At 43.3% G+C, this 21154-nt stretch overlaps 1 protein-coding gene across 2 annotated transcripts in view; it reads right to left on the bottom strand.

The window, feature by feature from the left end:
- The window catches only part of PIGN (phosphatidylinositol glycan anchor biosynthesis class N), a 1076629-nt gene that overhangs the window by 535963 nt on the left and 519512 nt on the right, over positions 1 to 21154 (bottom strand). For both annotated transcript variants that reach the window (XM_086965406.1, XM_086965407.1), the window contains exons 17-18: positions 1908 to 2007; positions 997 to 1089 (exon numbers count right to left, since the gene is read on the bottom strand). In XM_086965406.1, the coding sequence (XP_086821532.1) occupies positions 997 to 1089; positions 1908 to 2007 (193 nt within the window). The remainder of the gene's footprint in view (positions 1 to 996; positions 1090 to 1907; positions 2008 to 21154) is intronic.

Genomic DNA, 21154 nt, shown 5'->3' with positions numbered 1-21154 from the left:
GTCTGTGGCAGCAGCATCCATTTTGTGATCGTGGGGCTCTGTCTAACTATTACCAGGTAAGTGTGTACATATCTTCTCCCTCTAGAAGGGTGGAATTCTACCCCAGCCGCCAGAACTGGTGGGGGGTAGGATTCCAAAGTGTTTGATACCAAACACAACATGTTTTGATGCAGCAATTCCAAAGTTAGCATTTACCGCAAGGTTATAATGCACTTAAGAGTATAGAACAGCTATAAGGAAGGGATTCCGAAAGCTGCTGAGGGGCTCAGCTCATGCTTGGGCACCCTCTCACACAAAACCAAGCACTTCAGTATTGTCAAGGCCTGCCATAGGAGTGACTTATAGGTTTATATTTGCCTATATAGGTAGATATAGGTATACTATATCTAAGTAAGGGGTACAAGTACCACCTTACTCAGGCTGCAGTAGCAGACCTGTGGTGCCATTTTGAAAGGCTTCCCAGGGGTAGCATAATACATGCTTTAGCCCCTGGTAGGCCTCTGGGTTACCTATGCCCTTGGTACCCAAGGTACCATATACTAGGGACTCACAAGGGTAACCCAGTAACCAATCTGGAGTGTACCTAATCTACATGCAATCAATTTAGAGAGGAAGCAGCTAGGCTGGGGTCCTGGTTAGCAGGGCCCCAGCCAGACTAAGTCGATAAATCAGTGAAACACAGCAAAAAGTGGGGGTAACCGTAGTAAGCAGATCCTACTCTCCTACAGTCACCCTAAGATAAACGCAGTGTGAACCTAACTCCTCATTCACAGCTACTTCTCTTTCATGAAAAATGTTGCACAAAATGGGGCGAATAAAGTAGGGAAACTGAGACAAGCTAGGAAATATTGACTGGAAAATACATTAGAACTCCATAGAATCAGCCTTAACTCCCCCCAAAGACTTTATTTAGTAATTAAGAAGGTGTCAGACACATTAATTACAAATCAATCGAATGCAGTTTAAAGTAGAGAGTACGACCAACAATTTTCATACCTTGACCTGAGCGCGAAGCTGCGTCACAAGAGGCCAGGCGGCAAACGCAGCGAGCCCCACAGTCAGCGTCGCGCGGTAAAAGAAGCTGAGGACCTGCATGTGCGTTCCGCCGTAACATACCATGGGATGGTTGGGTGAACAATGGAAAAGAAGAAGAAACAAAAGTTACCAATAGGCTCTCTTATGTGCTCGGCACAGATTATACGCTGGCCCAGGGCTTTAAGTGGGCGGGGTCTCAAGGGGTCTGAGCACCAGCAGTTTTTTAAAGGGGCCCTCGAAACGGGTCTCTATCGGGCTCTGTTTTGAGCCCTGGCACAGGCGGTCCGTTTTTTTTCCGGACTGCAGTGACAGCAGTTTGCCGTCACTACAGTCCGGAAAAAAGTGCCAGGGCGCAAAACAGCCAATAGAAACCCATTTCGAGACAGCAAGCACATCGATGTGCACTGCCCACACTGCCCACTTCTCACAAGTGGAGAAGTTACGGCATGACGTCATGCCAGGTGAGCGTTGTGGGGGAAGGGAAATCCTTTAAAGAGTCATTTTCTTTCTGGATTTCCCTTCTATTTCTGAAACGCAAGAGCAGCAACATTGTGGTAGGGTCACCAGGGCTTTAATTGGAAGCTTTTTTAATATTATATGTAACAAGCCATAGTTGCTGCTTATTTATTTTATGCAACTAATAACCAGTGACAAAGCCAATAGTCCTTACTTGTTGTCTCACATATCTGGATGCAATAACGTAAAAAGCAAAATACAAGTACAAGTCGGGCGGCACACTGTGCTAAGCAGATTTTTAGCGTAAGTGTGTTAAAGCCACACCACTAATTACACTGGCCACGCCCCTTTGAGAGACCCCCCTGTTTTTTCATCCCACTTAAAGCCCTACGCCGGCCCCAAAAATGTTTACTCACAAGGATTTCAACTCCCAGAGCAGGCAGGAGCAATAACGCCATCGAATTAAGCAGGGGAACGTTCTGCATGCACTTGACGAGGTCCCAAATAAGCCTCGACCTAGAAAGTTGAAAAGAGACCATCACGTGCCGAAACATGTACAACAGTGGATTAAAACACGGGCAGTCATTTCCTGTCAAATTTAGGACAATCTAGTCATTTGTCTCTCTGCTTCTGCCCATGTTAGAATTCTCATTATATTAAACTGATTCCTGAAATGGCAAAGGCAATGCAAAAAAACCTATTTTATTTCAAAACAAGAAATGAAATGCTTTAAACAACAACGTATTGAAAATATACTTTCCAACTGCCAGTCCTAGAAGTGTGCTCTGGCAGGCAAGCCATCAATTACACGTCGATTACCATATGAGTGGCCATTCTGGTATTTGCAAAGCAAAACTCTGAACGATGCTTTCGGGACTGGGAGATCCCCAGTTCATCCAGTCCTGGAAGGTGGCTTGAGTCTGCAGCACCACTTTTCATACAGGCACATGCATTATTTCCTCCTATCGCAAAAATAATACCCCTGTGTATGGTGTTAGAGCCGAAAAACTAGAATATTTCATGGGATTCTCTTCCGAATTGCCTATAATATACACGGTTTGTTCACCCATATAATTAGATAATAGTGCTAAAAGAAGTATAGTTTTGCCACTTTTAAATGAAATGCATTGGGGAGCAAATAGTACTCAAAAAGAAAGACAGCCACACACATACAGAGACGCACATACACAACTTCGTAGATAACTAACACCCAGACATGCATACAGGTCAATATATAAATGACTGGGTTGGTCGGAAAAATTATGAAAAAAGGGTAAAGTGGCGTTATAGTTAGGAATAGTAATAATATCTTACTATCCTACAATAAAAAAACCACAGGCTGAAGGGACGTGGTATAGTTACATTAGGGGACCCATCCACTAGGGTCAATTTCATTATTTTGGGAATGGGGCTTGGGCCCCCCTCTCCAAGCTTTGGTAGGGCCATGGGGAACCCATACTCCTGGGATGAAGTGTTTTTGGGGGGGGTCAGAGGCCACGAGTCCCCATCCCCAGGGCTGAATTATTTTTTGTGGGAAGTAGGTCATTGGGCCACCCTCCCCGAGTCATCCAGTTGCCCGAGTACCCGGGTACGTTTTTTGCAAACCGCATCCACCAGAACACTGCTGTTCCCTGGCCACAAGAGCTCTGGCAGCAAAAACCTCAACTCCCTGCCTGCGATCCTGCGGTCATGCAGCAAGGGAACACGAAAAAAAAAATGCTGGCCCCAGGTAGATCTCCATAGGACCCCTCACCGCACCTACCAGGTTAAGGTAAACCTTTCTGAAACTGATGACTAGTATACCGATGGAGACCTTAAGAGAAGTGACCGAGAACCTGATACCAACATGGGCAAGAGCGAGATGTATTGATGACTAGCAGCCCGTCCCGACGTTGTCCAGGAGCAATCATGGCTCAGGGCCACCGCCCGCCCTGACGTTGTGTAACCTGCCCACGTCTCTGCTCATGTCACTTTTTCCTGCTGTAATGCCCCGTTTGGTACCTGCCCACGAGACACATTATTAGGACTTGTTGACTGTTCTCCGCAGAGGGGTGACCCGGGTGCTCTGCGTGACGCACAAGCTGTGTCCACTACCTTTTTATATTTTTAATCCCCTCTATTTTGATTGTGTTGAACGTTACCCATCCACCTGCCAGTGATTAACATAACAGGACAGATTGTGCTTTCTCTTTCTTTCTTTATACATTCTTTGCTTTTTTTTTTTTATAAATGCTCTTTTTATTGAGCCTCCTTTGTCTCCTTAATGGAAAAGTGCAGGTTGTTAGCGTCACAGAGTACCTGCTTGCCCCTCAGAAGTTCTTGTACTGTCCCGTCACTTCCCCCGACAACTAATTGATTCAATTTCAAAGGAAATGCCTTTTCTGAACAGCAGACACGCTTTATATTCACTGTGCTCATGGGCCTGATAGCAGTGCTCTGCGCGTTTCACAATTCCATGTTATCAGCACCTTACGCTCTCATCCGAGAAGAACACGGCAGCTGCTCCACTCTGGCGCACACCTGACGATTCAACATGATTTTCAGCGGTTAGAAGTAATCCATGGCTGCCACAGGTGCTATACAAACAGCCTCTACCTTAACATAAAACAGCATACCAAAACAATGCAGAGATGGCATGCTTGTACCTTCCCAGCACTGGTGGCGATGTCCGGACGGCTGCAGCGGGGGGCTGAAAAGATGGCAGTGGTACAGTGGTTGCCATGGGGAAGAAAGCGTAAGAGTTCACAGTGTTTGCAGCCTTAAAAACCCCAGTGCGGGCCCTTTAATAGGAGAGCAAGTGCAGCTCCTCCGATAGGCCCCGGTACCAGCTCTCACTAAATTATTAGAGCCATACAGTACAGTGAGTATTCAATTTCTGCAGCCCCTCACTGTCTGCCCGCCGATCCTCACCGCCTGTCCGCCGGTCATGTCCGCTGCTTCCCTGATCTCCGCCGCTCCTCGTCACTGCTCCTCCCCGCGCTGATCTCCGCCGCTATTGTCCAGGCTCCTCGCGTGTACGCCGCTCCTGATGTCAGCAAGCACGTCGCGGCTGGCGCTACTTTGAAGGGACTACTTTTTTTTTAACTTATATTTTTTAATAACGTATTTATTTTTAATTTATATAGCCTATGTCCATCTGCACACCCTGAGGATTACAACGATGTATCGGGTGTGTGGATTGGCGCTGTGGTTCCCGAGTTTACCCGCCTCAAAGCCTCAAAGTTCTTCCTTAATAATAGTAGTATAGATAAACATCTTCGAATGACTCATAGGAAGATTACGTGCATTAACTAAGATCAAAACTGAACAAAACAAGCTTGCTTTTATACAAAAGGTTTTATCCATACATAACAAGTACAGTTGCAAGAACATTAAAAAGCCCTGAAGAAGTCTCTGGGAAGAGACAAACCGCGTTGGCTACATTGGTTGTATTTGTGCCAAAAAAATAATAAAGGATTTTGAAGAAAGATTTTTAAACAAATTTGAATGAAGTCTGTGCTTTACTTGACTTAGGTTATTCGGAAAGTACAATCATATTTTAAGGAATATATAGTGAGTGCTGATCATTTATGTTAAAAAAAGCATCAAAGTTATTAGCAAACCAAAAAATCTATTTACTATGGCAATGTGGCTGTAACTATAACAACTCAGTGGTGATCGCCATTGGGTAATGTGGATATATATATATATATATATATATATATATATATATATATATATATATATATATATATATATATATATATTCACTGAAAAAACCATAGGTTATAGACCATATATAGTTAGGAATTCGCATTTACAAAACCTTATTTTACTCACACAAAACCATTGAAATTCCATATATAGTTAGTTGCACTAACTATATATCGCGCACCCGCAATCCACTGCTGATGATGTCACATATTACATCATTCATGACATGGTCAGTGACATCACTGATGACATCACTGATGACATCTCAAATGACATCACTGATGACATCTCAAATGACATCACTGATGACATCACTGATGACATCTCATTTGACATTACTGATCACATCACTGATGATATCATTCATGTGATAATACGATGAACCTCTTCAGACTCTAATATAACCTTAGATACAATCAGTGTAAACAGACACTCACAGACTGTCACTCATCCATGGAGTTACTCGCACACCTAGTCAGTCATGCAAAGAATCAATCACACCTCCATTTCCTCAACTATACAGTTATACAAACTTTACTTATTCAAACATATACTAACACATATTTACTCTCTTATACAATCCCTGATACAAGTTCACAATGATCCATACAGCCACTCACACATTCACTGGCTCTTATGCACAGTTATTTATATATGTCAACTCTCACATGTACTGTGTTTTACATATGTACTTACTTTGACATGTAGCACTGAGATATCCATTCACTCACCAATACACTCATGCACACAGTCAACCGCCCATACAGCTGTTTCCACATGCAGTTTTGAAACCATACATCTAGTGAATCAACTGCTCACACATCTATGCACAGAGTCATACACCTCCCAGCCACCCACACACACACTCAGTCTCCCATACAAATACTTGGGCAACCAATCAATAACCCATATAGTTACTCATATAGCTACTTATCAACACATGCAACAGTTTACAGAACAACAGACATAATGATGCACAAATTAAGACAGTTTAGTCACTAACCCATGCACTCAGTGAGACACATTTAATCACTCACTCATACAGTCAGTCATGCACCTACTAAATCCTTCATCCAGACACTTATACATCCACTCATTCTTCAATATGTAAGACATATTTTAACTTTACAGAAACATACAGTCACTGGATGTTGTCATCAGTGATGTCATCAGTGATGTCATTTGAGATGTCATCAGTGATGTCATCAGTGATGTCACTGACCATGTCATGAATGATGTAATATGTGACATCATCAGTAGTGGATTGCGGGTGCGCGATATATAGTTAGTGCAACTAACTATATATGGAATTTCAATGGTTTTGTGTGAGTAAAATAAGGTTTTGTAAATGCGAATTCCTAACTATATATGGTCTATAACCTATGGTTTTTTCAGTGAATTTTCAAGGTTTTGTAAATGCTAATTCCTAACTATATATGGTCTATAACCTATGGTTTTTTCAGTGAATTTTCAAGGTTTTGTAAATGTTAATTCCTAACTATATATGGTCTATAGCCTATGGTTTTTTCAGTGAATATATATATATATATACATGGCGCCCTGCTGCTCGCAGCATTTCTTCAACCAGGGAAACTGGTATCTCCGGTGTCCGCCATTCCCTTCAGGAGGCTGATAGTGGACTGAGGTATTTCATCTCTATTGGGCGTGTAGCCTCGCATTTGGCTGCCCCCACTTGAAAATCTTCCTGGAGTGGCTGGCAGCTGCGGTCTGAGGGGACTCGGGACGGACTCCGCCATTTCGACTGTGCCCTGACCCACCCTACTCACCTGAAGCCCGTACCCGTCCAACGATGTTACTCACTCCCCCACGCCACCACCTCGTGAATGCCAACACAAAGCATGCTGGGACTTGAAGTCCGTCATACTCAACGCGGACTTCTATTGGTGTGCTGAGTGCTTAAGGGGGAGGAGAATTGATACCAGCAGACAATTAATCAGGAGGAGCTAATGAGGGATGTGATCTTAACAGCTCATGGCGCTGAGGAAGGCTACTTTTGCCGAAATGCATTCGCCGACGCTGGGGCCCTTCGAAATAAAGCTGTTTCCTGTCCTGAACTCCCCTTGTGGCCTCTGTTCTTCTCTTCGGATTAGATGTTCTTTCATATTTTTGTGCTTGCCAGACGCACAATCCAGATGGCCCTGCAGCATCAAGAGATCCGGAGGCAATTTGGCGCCCTGCTGCTCGCAGCATTTCTTCAACCAGGGAAACTGGTATCTCCGGTGTCCGCCATTCCCTTCAGGAGGCTGATAGTGGACTGAGGTATTTCATCTCTATTGGGCGTGTAGCCTTGCATTTGGCTGCCCCCACTTGAAAATCTTCCTGGAGTGGCTGGCAGCTGCGGTCTGAGGGGACTCGGGACGGACTCCGCCATTTCGACTGTGCCCTGACCCACCCTACTCACCTGAAGCCCGTACCCGTCCAACGATGTTACTCACTCCCCCACGCCACCACCTCGTGAATGCCAACACAAAGCATGCTGGGACTTGAAGTCCGTCATACTCAACGCGGACTTCTATTGGTGTGCTGAGTGCTTAAGGGGGAGGAGAATTGATACCAGCAGACAATTAATCAGGAGGAGCTAATGAGGGATGTGATCTTAACAGCTCATGGCGCTGAGGAAGGCTACTTTTGCCGAAATGCATTCGCCGACGCTGGGGCCCTTCGAAATAAAGCTGTTTCCTGTCCTGAACTCCCCTTGTGGCCTCTGTTCTTCTCTTCGGATTAGATGTTCTTTCATATATACATACATATATAAACATATATCATCTGTATATCTATATAAATACAAACATAAATGCATACATACATATACTTATATGCATACAGATGCATGTTATTTACATGAAAGTTGAAAAAACACTAATAAAAGCAAAGCTAAAAAGCCACCTCATTACAAACAGAATGGCTTTAACTTAAACGAGGGCGAGATCTATTGCATTTTCAATGCTTGTTTACTTTGGTTCCATCAAGAAGGCATTCAGATGTGTCACACATTTGCCATAAATTATGAATGTTAGCACTCTAGTTGCACATTAGATCACTGTAGTAAAGCTACTGCTCACCAGGGACGTCTGCTGCTGGTATTCAAAGTGCATGTTTCAGTCTGCATGTCAGAATTTTTTTAATGAAATAGAAGAGGATTTGAGAAGTCACTCAAAATGATCCCTAATTTTTCTTTCTGAAGCACTAATCATACTTTCTATGGCAAAATTAACCCCCTCATGTTGTTCCTTTTTAAATTGAGTGTTTTCAGACTTACCACTTCATTCCAATCAAGATGGCTTCTGGTGTGCCATACTTTTGTCATAAGTAAGACTGTTAGCGCTCTAGTTGTTCTTTAGAACACTCTGGGACATTCTGTCATTGGGCTATACTTGGGGTACATCTGGGTGATATTTGGGCTACATTTAGGCTCTTTTGTCTCTGGTGGCCATCTTGGGAGACTGTATGTCAGAATTTTTTAATGAAATTGAAGAGGGTTTGAGAAGTCACTCAAAATGTGCCCTAATTTTTCTTTCTGCAGCACTAATCATAATTCATATGACAAAATATACCCCTCATTTTGTTCCTTTTTAAATTAAATGTTTTAAGAGTTACCACTTTATTCCAATCAAGATGGCTTCAGGTGTGCCATACCTTTGTAATAAGTAGGACTGTTAGCGCTCTAGTTGTTCTTTAGAACACTCTGGGACATTCTGTCATTGGGCTATACTTGGGCTACATCTGGGTGATATTTGGGCTACATTTGGGCTCTTTTGTCTCTGGTGGCCATTTTGGGAGACTGCATGTCAGAATTTTTTAATGAAATAGAAGAGGATTTGAAAAGTCACTCAAAATGTGCCCTAATTTTTCTTTCTGCAGCACTAATAATACCTTCTATTGCATAATATACCCCCTCATTTTGTTCCTTTTTAAATTAAATGTTTTAAGAGTTACCACTTTATTCCCATCACGATGGCTCCAGGTGTGCTATACCTTTGTAATAAGTAGGACTGTTAGCGCTCTAGTTGTTCTTTAGAACACTCTGGGACATTCTGTCATTGGGCTATACTTGGGCTACATCTGGGTGATATTTGGGCTACATTTGGGCTCTTTTGTCTCTGGTGGCCATTTTGGGAGACTGCATGTCAGAATGTTTTAATGAAATAGAAAAGGATTTGAGAAGTCACTCAAAATGTGCCCTAATTTTTCATTCTGCAGCACTAATCATACTTTCTATGGCAAAATATACCCCCTCATGTTGTTTCTTTTTAAATTAAATGCTTTAAGAGTTACCACTTTATTCCAATCAAGATGGCTTCAGGTGTGCCATACCTTTGTAATAAGTAGGACTGTTAGCGCTCTAGTTGTTCTTTAGAACACTCTGGGACATTCTGTCATTGGGCTATACTTGGGCTACATCTGGGTGATATTTGGGCTACATTTGGGCTCTTTTGTCTCTGGTGGCCATTTTGGGAGACTGCATGTCAGAATGTTTTAATGAAATAGAAAAGGATTTGAGAAGTCACTCAAAATGTGCCCTAATTTTTCATTCTGCAGCACTAATCATACTTTCTATGGCAAAATATACCCCCTCATGTTGTTTCTTTTTAAATTAAATGTTTTAAGAGTTACCACTTTATTCCAATCAAGATGGCTTCAGGTGTGCCATACCTTTGTAATAAGTAGGACTGTTAGCGCTCTAGTTGTTCTTTAGAACACTCTAGGAGGCTGCAGTAGAACACAAAGAAATCAACAGACAGTCTCTGTCCTTGTTGGATGTACATGTTTTACTGAGAATGTCAGACTTCATTTTCACATGACTGAGAAAGATAATGTGAATTTACAGAAAATATGCTTTCAGTTTAGCTTATAGATCCCCTTCCAAACCACTGTGGGAAAATCATGAGATATTAGTTTTCTTTCAAACAATATTCATGATATCACAGCAGAAGGTTTTTCCACATGGTAAAATCACCTTAGAACCCACCACAATTCCTAAAACGAGTATGGTACCATCAACAAATGATTTATAATGTAACTAAAGTCCTACAACCCTCTATTAACTACAATGCTTTTTAATTAGGTGCTATCATGTATATTGGTCCCAAGATGGCTGCCAACACTTCTTGGATGAAGTGCTGACAGCCAATCAGATCAGATGTGTGGTTAGGCTGCGCCCAGATATATATCTTTTTTTGAACCTAAATTACTCAAAATCCACTGGAGCACATATATTGAGACCTAGCAAAGGCACATCGGGCTAACAGTCCCTACAATTTTGCCAAGTTTCGTGCAAATCCATTCAGCCGTTCGAGCTAAAAGTGAGGCCAACCGCCCTATGGAAATTAACATGGGAAAAACGCGTTTTGGGACCCCCCTTTTTTCTCGGCCCCCCTTGATGAAACCCCCCCAAATTGTCAGGGGCTGCTCAGAAACAAAATGTTCCATTTTCCTGAAAATTTCAGCCAATTCCGTCCACAAACGCCAAAGTTATTAGACATAGAATTTTCAAAAATCCCATAGAGAAAAAATCCTAACTATATATACCTACTGGCGACCGCCAGTAGGTAATATATATATATATATATACTAGCAGCCCGTCCCGACGTTGTCCGGGTATAAATTGCTGCCGGCCAGTAGTATATTGTTTTGTAGGATTTCGTTTTGATAGCATTTCTTATCTGTGACAAGCCTGTGAAACGCTCCGATTCACAGTGCACTGCTGATGCACTTAAGAGTGCGTGTTCAGTAGTGTGTGAACTCGAGTTTCCCTACTTTCTTTTTCCTTGCAATATTATATAGAGCGAACTCGACAACATAGCATGAGCACAATTTACATTACAGAAGAACACATTCATTTGTGGTAGGCACGGGGAGACAAAGCGATTTGCCTGGAATCACAGGATGTTGAGCTGATGCAGAGATTCGAACGTAGCTCCCCAGCTCTAAAGTTCGCAATTCTAGAACTTGTGGCGGGAGGTGTGTCTAAAAGTGTATATCGGTGCTGGCCATCAATGAGAGAGACCTGTGCATTTTTCAAATGGGTGGTGAAAAAATATGAGTATGTTGCTGGAGATGTGGGCCGCCGTGCCACCAATGTACTTACCGGGGGAGGGTAAACACCCATTATTCTGCAACTTTCTTTCCGCATACCATCACTCCTCGTACTTTCATTACGAAAGAACCATGACTCCGCAATGCCATTATAACGCATGGCATTACATTTTATATGCTTTTACCACGCATACATTTACAACGAAATTCGTTGTAAATGCATGAATGGTAAAAGCATGTTTTTTTTTTAATGTTTGGATAAGGTAAGTATGCGTATAGGGGTATATGTTTTGGGGTACTGAGGTATATGTTTTGGGGTGTTTGGGTATTTTAAGGGTTCAGATATAGTTTTGGGTAATGGGGTACAGAGGTAGTTTTAGGGTTTAGGGATAGGTATGGGTTTTGTGGTACAGGGGTATTTTTAGGGTTCAGGGCTAGGTTTGGGTTTTGGGGTATAGGGTTATTTTTAGGGTTCAGGGGTAGATTTGGGTTTTGGGGTACAGGGGTATTTTAAGGGTTCAGGGCTAGGTTTGGGTTTTGGGGTACAGGGGTATTTTTAGGGTTCAGGGCTAGGTTTTGGGGTACAGGGGTATTTTAGGGTTCAGGGGTAGGTTTGGGTTTTGGGGTACAGGGGTATTTTTAGGGTTCAGGGGTAGGTTTGGGTTTTGGGGTACAGAGGTATTTTAAGGGTTCAGGGCTAGGTTTGGGTTTTGGGGTACAGGGGTATTTTAGGGTTCAGGGGTAGGTTTGGGTTTTGGGGTACAGTGGTATTTTTAGGTTTCAGGGCTAGGTTTGGGTTTTGGTTACAGGGGTATTTTTAGGGTTCAGGGGTAGGTTTGGGTTTTGAGGTACAGGGGTATTTATAGGGTTCAGGGCTAGGTTTGGGTTTTGGGGTACATGGGTATTTTTAGGGCTTAGGGATAGGTTTGGGGTTTGGGGTACAGGGTATATTTATAGGGTTAAGATGGGTTAGTGTTTAAGGGTGTTGGGGTATTTTAAGGAGTAAGGGTGGGTTATGATTATTGGGTGCAGGGGTATTTAAAGGGAGCAGGGTGGGATTAGCACACGATATGAGACATGGCATGAAGGGCGGAACGTACCACACGCCCCCAGCGTTTGTTACGCCCCCAGCACACGCCCACAGCACAACGCAGACACGCCCACAAGGGACTACTTTGCTGGCACGGTTCTTTTAACTTTTAAATGTATATGGTTGGTGTCTGCATAGCCTATGTCCTTCTGCTGCAACTGCCCTTTCCAACGCTGTATTGGGTGTTGTGATTGGTGCTGTGGTTCCTGAGATTACCCGCCTCAAAGGTTTGGGCTCTCTCTTTATTATATTAGTATATATATATATACTAGCAGCCCGTCCCGACGTTGTCCGGGTATGAATTGCTGCCGGCCAGTAGTATATTGTTTTGTAGGATTTCGTTTTGATAGCATTTCTTATCTGTGACAAGCCTGTGAAACGCTCCGATTCACAGTGCACTGCTGATGCACTTGAGAGTGCGTGTTCAGTAGTGTGTGAACTCGAGTTTCCCTACTTTATTTTTCCTTGCAATATTATATAGCGCGAACTCGACAACATGGCATGAGCACAATTTACATTACAGAAGAACACATTCATTTGTGGTAGGCACGGGGAGACAAAGCGATTTGCCTAGAATCACAGGATGTTGAGCTGATGCAGAGATTCGAACGTAGCTCCCCAGCTCTAAAGTTCGCAATTCTAGAACTTGTGGCGGGAGGTGTGTCTAAAAGTGTATGTCGGTGCTGGCCATCAATGAGAGAGACCTGTGCATTTTTCAAATGGGTGGTGAAAAAATATGAGTATGTTGCTGGAGATGTGGGCCGCCGTGCCACCAATGTACTTACCGGGGGAGGGTAAACACCCATTATTCTGCAACTTTCTTTCCACATACCATCACTCCTCATACTTTCATTACGAAAGTACCATGACTCTGCAATGCCATTATAACGCATGGCATTACATTTTATATGCTTTTACCACGCATACATTTACAACAAAATTCGTTGTAAATGCATGAATGGTAAAAGGATGTTTTTTTTAATGTTTGGATAAGGTAAGTATGCGTATAGGGGTATATGTTTTGGGGTACTGAGGTATATGTTTTGAGGTGTTTGGGTATTTTAAGGGTTCAGATATAGTTTTGGGTTATGGGGTACAGGGGTAGTTTTAGGGTTTAGGGATAGGTATGGGTTTTGTGGTACAGGGGTATTTTTAGGGTTCAGGGCTAGGTTTGGGTTTTGGGGTATAGGGTTATTTTTAGGGTTCAGGGGTAGGTTTGGGTTTTGGGGTACAGGGGTATTTTAAGGGTTCAGGGCTAGGTTTGGGTTTTGGGGTACAGGGGTATTTTTAGGGTTCAGGGCTAGGTTTGGATTTTGGGGTACAGGGGTATTTTAGGGTTCAGGGGTAGGTTTGGGTTTTGGGGTACAGGGTTATTTTTAGGGTTCAGGGCTAGGTTTGAGTTTTGGGGTACAGGGGTATTTTTAGGGTTCAGGGCTAGGTTTGGGTTTTGAGGTACAGAGGTATTTTAAGGGTTCAGGGCTAGGTTTGGGTTTTGGGGTACAGGGGTATTTTAGGGTTCAGGGGTAGGTTTGGGTTTTGGGGTACAGTGGTATTTTTAGGGTTCAGGGCTAGGTTTGGGTTTTGGTTACAGGGGTATTTTTAGGGTTCAGGGGTAGGTTTGGGTTTTGAGGTACAGGGGTATTTATAGGGTTCAGGGCTAGGTTTGGGTTTTGGGATACATGGGTATTTTTAGGGCTTAGGGATAGGTTTGGGGTTTGGGGTACAGGGTATATTTATAGGGTTAAGATGGGTTAGTGTTTAAGGGTGTTGGGGTATTTTAAGGAGTACGGGTGGGTTATGATTATTGGGTGCAGGGGTATTTAAAGGGAGCAGGGTGGGATTAGCACACGATATGAGACATGGCATGAAGGGCGAAACGTACCACACGCCCCCAGCGTTTGTTACGCCCCCAGCACACGCCCACAGCACAACGCAGACACACCCACAAGGGACTACTTTGCTGGCACGGTTCTTTTAACTTTTAAATGTATATGGTGGGTGTCTGCATAGCCTATGTCCTTCTGCTGCAACTGCCCTTTCCAACGCTGTATTGGGTGTTGTGATTGGTGCTGTGGTTCCTGAGATTACCCGCCTCAAAGGTTTGGGCTCTCTCTTTATTATATTAGTATATATATATATACTAGCAGCCCGTCCCGACGTTGTCTGGGTATGAATTGCTGCCGGCCAGTAGTATATTGTTTTGTAGGATTTCGTTTTGATAGCATTTCTTATCTGTGACAAGCTTGTGAAACGCTCCGATTCACAGTGCACTGCTGATGCACTTAAGAGTGCGTGTTCAGTAGTGTGTGAACTCGAGTTTCCCTACTTTATTTTTCCTTGCAATATTATATAGCGCGAACTCGACAACATGGCATGGGCACAATTTACATTACAGAAGAACACATTCATTTGTGGTAGGCACGGGGAGACAAAGCGATTTGCCTAGAATCACAGGATGTTGAGCTGATGCAGAGATTCGAACGTAGCTCCCCAGCTCTAAAGTTCGCAATTCTAGAACTTGCGGCGGGAGGTGTGTCTAAAAGTGTATGTCGGTGCTGGCCATCAATGAGAGAGACCTGTGCATTTTTCAAATGGGTGGTGAAAAAATATGAGTATGTTGCTGGAGATGTGGGCCGCCGTGCCACCAATGTACTTACCGGGGGAGGGTAAACACCCATTATTCTGCAACTTTCTTTCCGCATACCATCACTCCTCATACTTTCATTACGAAAGTACCATGACTCTGCAATGCCATTATAACGCATGGCATTACATTTTATATGCTTTTACCACGCATACATTTACAACGAAATTCGTTGTAAATGGATGAATGGTAAAAGCATGTTTTTTTTTTAAATGTTTGGATAAGGTAAGTATGCGTATAAGGGTATATGTTTTGGGGGACTGAGGTATATGTTTTGAGGTGTTTGGTTATTTTAAGGGTTCAGATATAGTTTTGGGTTATGGGGTACAGGGGTAGTTTTAGGGTTTAGGGATAGGTATGGGTTTTGTGGTACAGGGGTATTTTTAGGGTTCAGGGCTAGGTTTGGGTTTTGGGGTATAGGGGTATTTTTAGGGTTCAGGGGTAGGTTTGGGTTTTGGGGTACAGGGGTATTTTAAGGGTTCAGGGCTAGGTTTGGGGTTTGGGGTACAAGGGTATTTTTAGGGTTCAGGGCTAGGTTTGGGTTTTGGGGTACAGGGGTATTTTAGGGTTCAGTGGTAGGTTTGGGTTTTGGGGTACAGGGTTATTTTTAGGGTTGAGGGCTAGGATTGGGTTTTGGGGTACAGGGGTATTTTTAGGGTTCAGGGGTAAGTTTGGGTTTTGGGGTACAGGGGTATTTTAAGGGTTCAGGGCTAGGTTTGGGTTTTGAGGTACAGGGGTATTTTAGGGTTCAGGGGTAGGTTTGGGTTTTGGGGTACAGTGGTATTTTTAGGGTTCAGGGCTAGGTTTAGGTTTTGGGGTACAGGGGTATTTTTAGGGTTCAGGGGTAGGTTTGGGTTTTGGGGTACATGGGTATTTTTAGGGTTTAGGGATAGATTTGGGTTTTAGGGTACAGGGTATATTCATAGGGTTAAGATGGGTTAGTGTTTAAGGGTGTTGGGGTATTTTAAGGAGTAAGGTGGGTTATGATTATTGGGTGCAGGGGTATTTAAAGGGAGCAGAGTGGGATTAGCACATGATATGAAACATGGCATGAAGGGCGGAACGTACCACACGCCCCCAGCGTTTGTCACGCCCCCAGCACATGCCCCCAGCACAACGCAGGCACGCCCACAAGGGACTACTTTGCTGGCACGGTTCTTTTACCTTTTAAATATATATGGTGGGCGTCTGATTAGCCTATGTCCTTCTGCTGTAACTGCCCTTTCCAATGCTGTATTGGGTGTTGTGATTGGTGCTGTGGTTCCTGAGATTACCCACCTCAAAGGTTTGTATATATATATATATATATATATATATATATATTTGCCCTTAACACCTTGGCTGCTAGGGGGTTTTCCAATCCTGTGCTGCTGCATTCTTGAGATTCCCATTGTTCATGACAAAGCCAGCTCGTCATAAGCACAGCGCAGGTAAAACCCATGACGAGCTGGCTTTGTCATCAGCACTGAAGGGGTTAAGGAAACGCCGACACAGTTGGTAAGTAACTCCGTGATTTATTTCAGGCAGCAGGCACAGCGTACATTCTCTCCCCCACAGAGATTGCCAAATGCATTTCGGGCTCCCGCCCTTGTTCACTGGCTGTTCACGAGAAAATCAACAGCTGTGTGGACTAAAATGTTATTACACCCCGCCCATGTGGAACTTCTTGTCTCAATGCTTTCTGGGTGTGGTAGTCCTTTCAAACCCCATTGTTGGTGCCGCTGAATATTCGACCAAAAACACAGTGTTCCCCCAGTGGGTTCCTAGGGGGAGACGCACCACAGTACTTGCCAATAGCGATCCTGAAATCCTGGATTCACCAACTCCTGAAGGCACCCGATTCTTCAAGTGCCAAGGTCCGTTTTTTAGGCGGCAGGGCGTTTCCGCGACGAGGCACGCCGCAAATATATCCAAACACAAAAAGGTTGCCCTTAAGGAAACGCCGACACAGTTGGTAAGTAACTCCGTGATTTATTTCAGGCAGCAGGCACAGCGTACATTCTCTCCCCCACAGAGATTGCCAAATGCATTTCGGGCTCCCGCCCTTGTTCACTGGCTGTTCACGAGAAAATCCGCAGCTGTGTGGACTAAAATGTTATTACACCCCGCCCATGTGGGACTTCTTGTCTCAATGCTTTCTGGGTGTGGTAGTCCTTTCAAACCCCATTGTTGGTGCCGCTGAATATTCGAGCAAAAACACAGTGTTCCCCCAGTGGGTTCCTAGGGGGAGACGCACCACAGTACTTGCCAATAGCGATCCTGAAATCCTGGATTCACCAACTCCTGAAGGCACCCGATTCTTCAAGTGCCAAGGTCCGTTTTTTAGGCGGCAGGGCGTTTCCGCGACGAGGCACGCCGCAAATACATCCAAAAACAAAAAGGTTGCCCTTAAGGAAACGCCGACACAGTTGGTAAGTAATTCCGTGATTTATTTCAGGCAGCAGGCACAGCGTACATTCTCTCCCCCACAGAGATTGCCAAATGCATTTCGGGCTCCCGCCCTTGTTCACTGGCTGTTCACGAGAAAATCAGCAGCTGTGTGGACTAAAATGTTATTACACCCCGCCCATGTGGGACTTCTTGTCTCAATGCTTTCTGGGTGTGGTAGTCCTTTCAAACCCCATTGTTGGTGCCGCTGAATATTCTAGCAAAAACACAGTGTTCCCCCAGTGGGTTCCTAGGGGGAGACGCACCACAGTACTTGCCAATAGCGATCCTGAAATCCTGGACTCACCAACTCCTGAAGGCACCCGATTCTTCAAGTGCCAAGGTCCGTTTTTTAGGCGGCAGGGCGTTTCCGCGACGAGGCACGCCGCAAATATATCCAACCACAAAAAGGTTGCCCTTAAGGAAACACCGACACAGTTGGTAAGTAATTCCGTGATTTATTTCAGGCAGCAGGCACAGCGTACATTCTCTCCCCCACAGAGATTGCCAAATGCATTTCGGGCTCCCGCCCTTGTTCACTGGCTGTTCACGAGAAAATCAGCAGCTGTGTGGACTTTCGCTATTGGCAAGTACTGTGGTGCGTCTCCCCCTAGGAACCCACTGGGGGAACACTGTGTTTTTGCTCGAATATTCAGCGGCCTTTTTGTGTTTGGATATATTTGCGGCGTGCCTCGTCGCGGAAACGCCCTGCCACCTAAAAAACGGACCTTGGCACTTGAAGAATCGAGTGCCTTCAGGAGTTGGTGAATCCAGGATTTCAGGACACGCTATTGGCAAGTACTGTGGTGCGTCTCCCCCTAGGAACCCACTGGGGGAACACTGTGTTTTTGCTCGAATATTCAGCGGCACCAACAATGGGGTTTGAAAGGACTACCACACCCAGAAAGCATTGAGACAAGAAGCCCCACATGGGCGGGGTGTAATAACATTTTAGTCCACACAGCACGATGATAAACATGAAAAAATTGATAAAATTGAAAAAAATACAAAAGAAAAAAACACACAAGAAAAAAATACACAAGAAAAAGATAAAACTGCTATGAATGCTAATTATCATCTATGTGACTCCGATGTAGAAAATACTGTGATTAATCTGACTGAACTTGACCTCAATGCAGCGGAAACTCAGCTTCTTTCATTGGGACTTTCTTTTTGCCCTAATAATGGATTCAAGTATGTGCAAGCGAGAATTGACACCTTTAAGTTTATAAGGAAACTTAAGCTTCTTAAATTTCACACTACCAACAAGAAAAGTGAAAAAGCCAATACCATTTTGAATGAATCTCAGAGTAATAGAAACTTTTCTATTGCTGATACCAAGGCTTTGAAGGTTGCTCATTCCCTTGCCCATGATGACAATGATGCCCCTATCAACACGCAGGATGTATTAAGCTCTATGGGAATCAGCAGTGGCAGTGCTGGTAATAGTCCATTTTGTCCCAAATCTACTTTTGTCCCGGTGATGCCCAGGGATGCCATTGACATTTTTAGCGATCGGGTCGTTGAAGACCTAAGGAACTAAACAAAACTGTGGCTAAAAGTAAAAAACGTAGAAGCTTTAGAGACAAACAATACTCTCTGCTGATGCGAAAAATCAAATCTAAAGGTGATATCATTGTCAATAAAGCTGACAAAGGTGGAAATATCGTTTTGTGGCCACGCACTATGTATCTACAGGAAGCTGAAAGACAATTAAGTGACCCTGCTTGCTATAGGAAGGCCTCATTCAATGAACTTAATAAAGTAAAACTACTTGTACATTCCAACTTGGCATCTTGGAAGAGGGAAGGACTGATCAGTAAGAAAGAATTTGATTTCCGCAAAAAGGATTTCCCTATCACCCCTACTCTATACTTGTTACCCAAGATCCATAAAGGCACGATACCTGTACCGGGGCGACCTATTATCTCCGCTCAAAATGGACTTTTGGAACCCCTCTCAAAATATGTTGATTTTTACTTACACGATTATATGGAGGCCTTACCCAGCTACTTAAGAGACACTGGTGACTTCCTGATGAAATTGAAAGAAGTTGTGTGGAAACCTAACTATTTATTTCTGGTCATGGACATTACATCTCTGTATACCTCTATTAATCATGCTGATGGTTTGAATGCAATTGAATACTTTTTGTCTACTAGAGATATCAGGTATTTTGATCATAGCAAAATGCTTATCAGTATGATTGATTTGTGCCTTAAAAATAACTTTTTCCTTTTCAACAATGAGATCTTCCAGCAGATGCGTGGTGTTGCCATGGGTGCGTGCTTCTCCCCCAGCTACGCGTGTTTACACGTGGGCTGGTGGGAGAAGCACGTCCTGGGTGGGATCCGCGACTGCTTGGAAGAAGATGAAACAGGCATTGTGAAAATGTGGCGCTTCATTGACGATGTTTTCATAATTTGGCAAGGTTGTAAATCATCAGCCGAAGAATTTGTTAGTAACATCAATAACAATTCTTTAAACCTAGAATTTTCTGCCAACATCAACAATGTTAGTGTCAACTTTCTAGATGTGGAGGTTTATATTAGAGACAATAAGATCATGACCAGATTGTATAGAAAGTCCACAGCTGAAAATTCTATTTTACACGCACAGAGTAACCACCCACATCATCTTATCAAAAGCATCCCTTATGGGGAGTTTTTAAGAATTAGACGCATATGCAACAACGAGATTGACCTCATGAATTGTCTTAATGGATCTTATCAGAGATTCTTACGCAGAGGCTATCGTGTTAATTCCCTCACCAACTCTCTTAAAAGGGCTTTGTCTAATCAGACAGTGGTAATAGCAGAGCAACCCACCATTGAAACATTAGAGGAGGTTGCTGTTATATCTGAGAAACCTTGAAGCTAGAAGGATGTTCCTGCAGTGGCCGTATCATTCAGTAATGTGTGTACATCTCTAATTAATCAACACAAATAGTGACAGAAAAAGAAAAATGCAGGTAAAGTTCATTCAAAAAATATATATTTTTATTTTCTTATTCTATTTTATTTTTATGTGAATATAAATACATATAAATTTAATTCTTAATCAGCGAATCATCTTTTATAAAGTTCATAGGTAATACATGAAATGTTTGAAAAAAATTCATAAAGGACACAAAAACAAATCTAAAATCCATAACAAATTAGTAGACGTACCCCTGAAAAACAATCATACACAGCAACTCACTCACGTGCTGACAGTCATTCTACATTCATACCACATACAAAGATGAAAAAAGGAACTGGATCCCAATTAGCAAGATGGCTACGCTAATGTGGTTCAAGGGCAACGAGGTGTGATTGTTGGCCCTTGTGGCGTGTCTACGCGCGTTTCGGTGGGCAAGCCACCTTCATCAGGACCTTGTACATCGGATTGTGCAGGTAGCAGGGGATCAGACAAGAAACAAATTGGCAGGGTGATAGATAAGCTATCACTAAAACGAGGTCTCTATAAGAGTAGATTGATGGGGTCACTCAGATGGCGCTGCATCCGAAATGCCAAGTCAGATGTATTAGGTGACCCTCAAAGCTTCATATAGGTGTCTAAGATATAAGATTCTGTGTAGGAGGCGAAGTGAGCAAGTTGTTTCCATAAGAATGTGGATTCTGAAGAAATACTCCTATTATTTAGAGGGTCCCAGGATATTGTAGTCCGTGTAGGGCATCAACTCCTATGTTATTCCGATCTAATTATTAATGGCGATCAATTGTCATAAAAAACACGTATTCTGCAAGGTA

This window comes from Lissotriton vulgaris, chromosome 4_1 (genome assembly GCF_964263255.1).
Source record: "Lissotriton vulgaris chromosome 4_1, aLisVul1.2, whole genome shotgun sequence".
NCBI classification, from domain to species: domain Eukaryota; kingdom Metazoa; phylum Chordata; class Amphibia; order Caudata; family Salamandridae; genus Lissotriton; species Lissotriton vulgaris.
The sequence above is the reverse complement of the archived record's forward strand: the minus strand, read 5'-3'. Positions and strand labels throughout refer to the sequence as shown.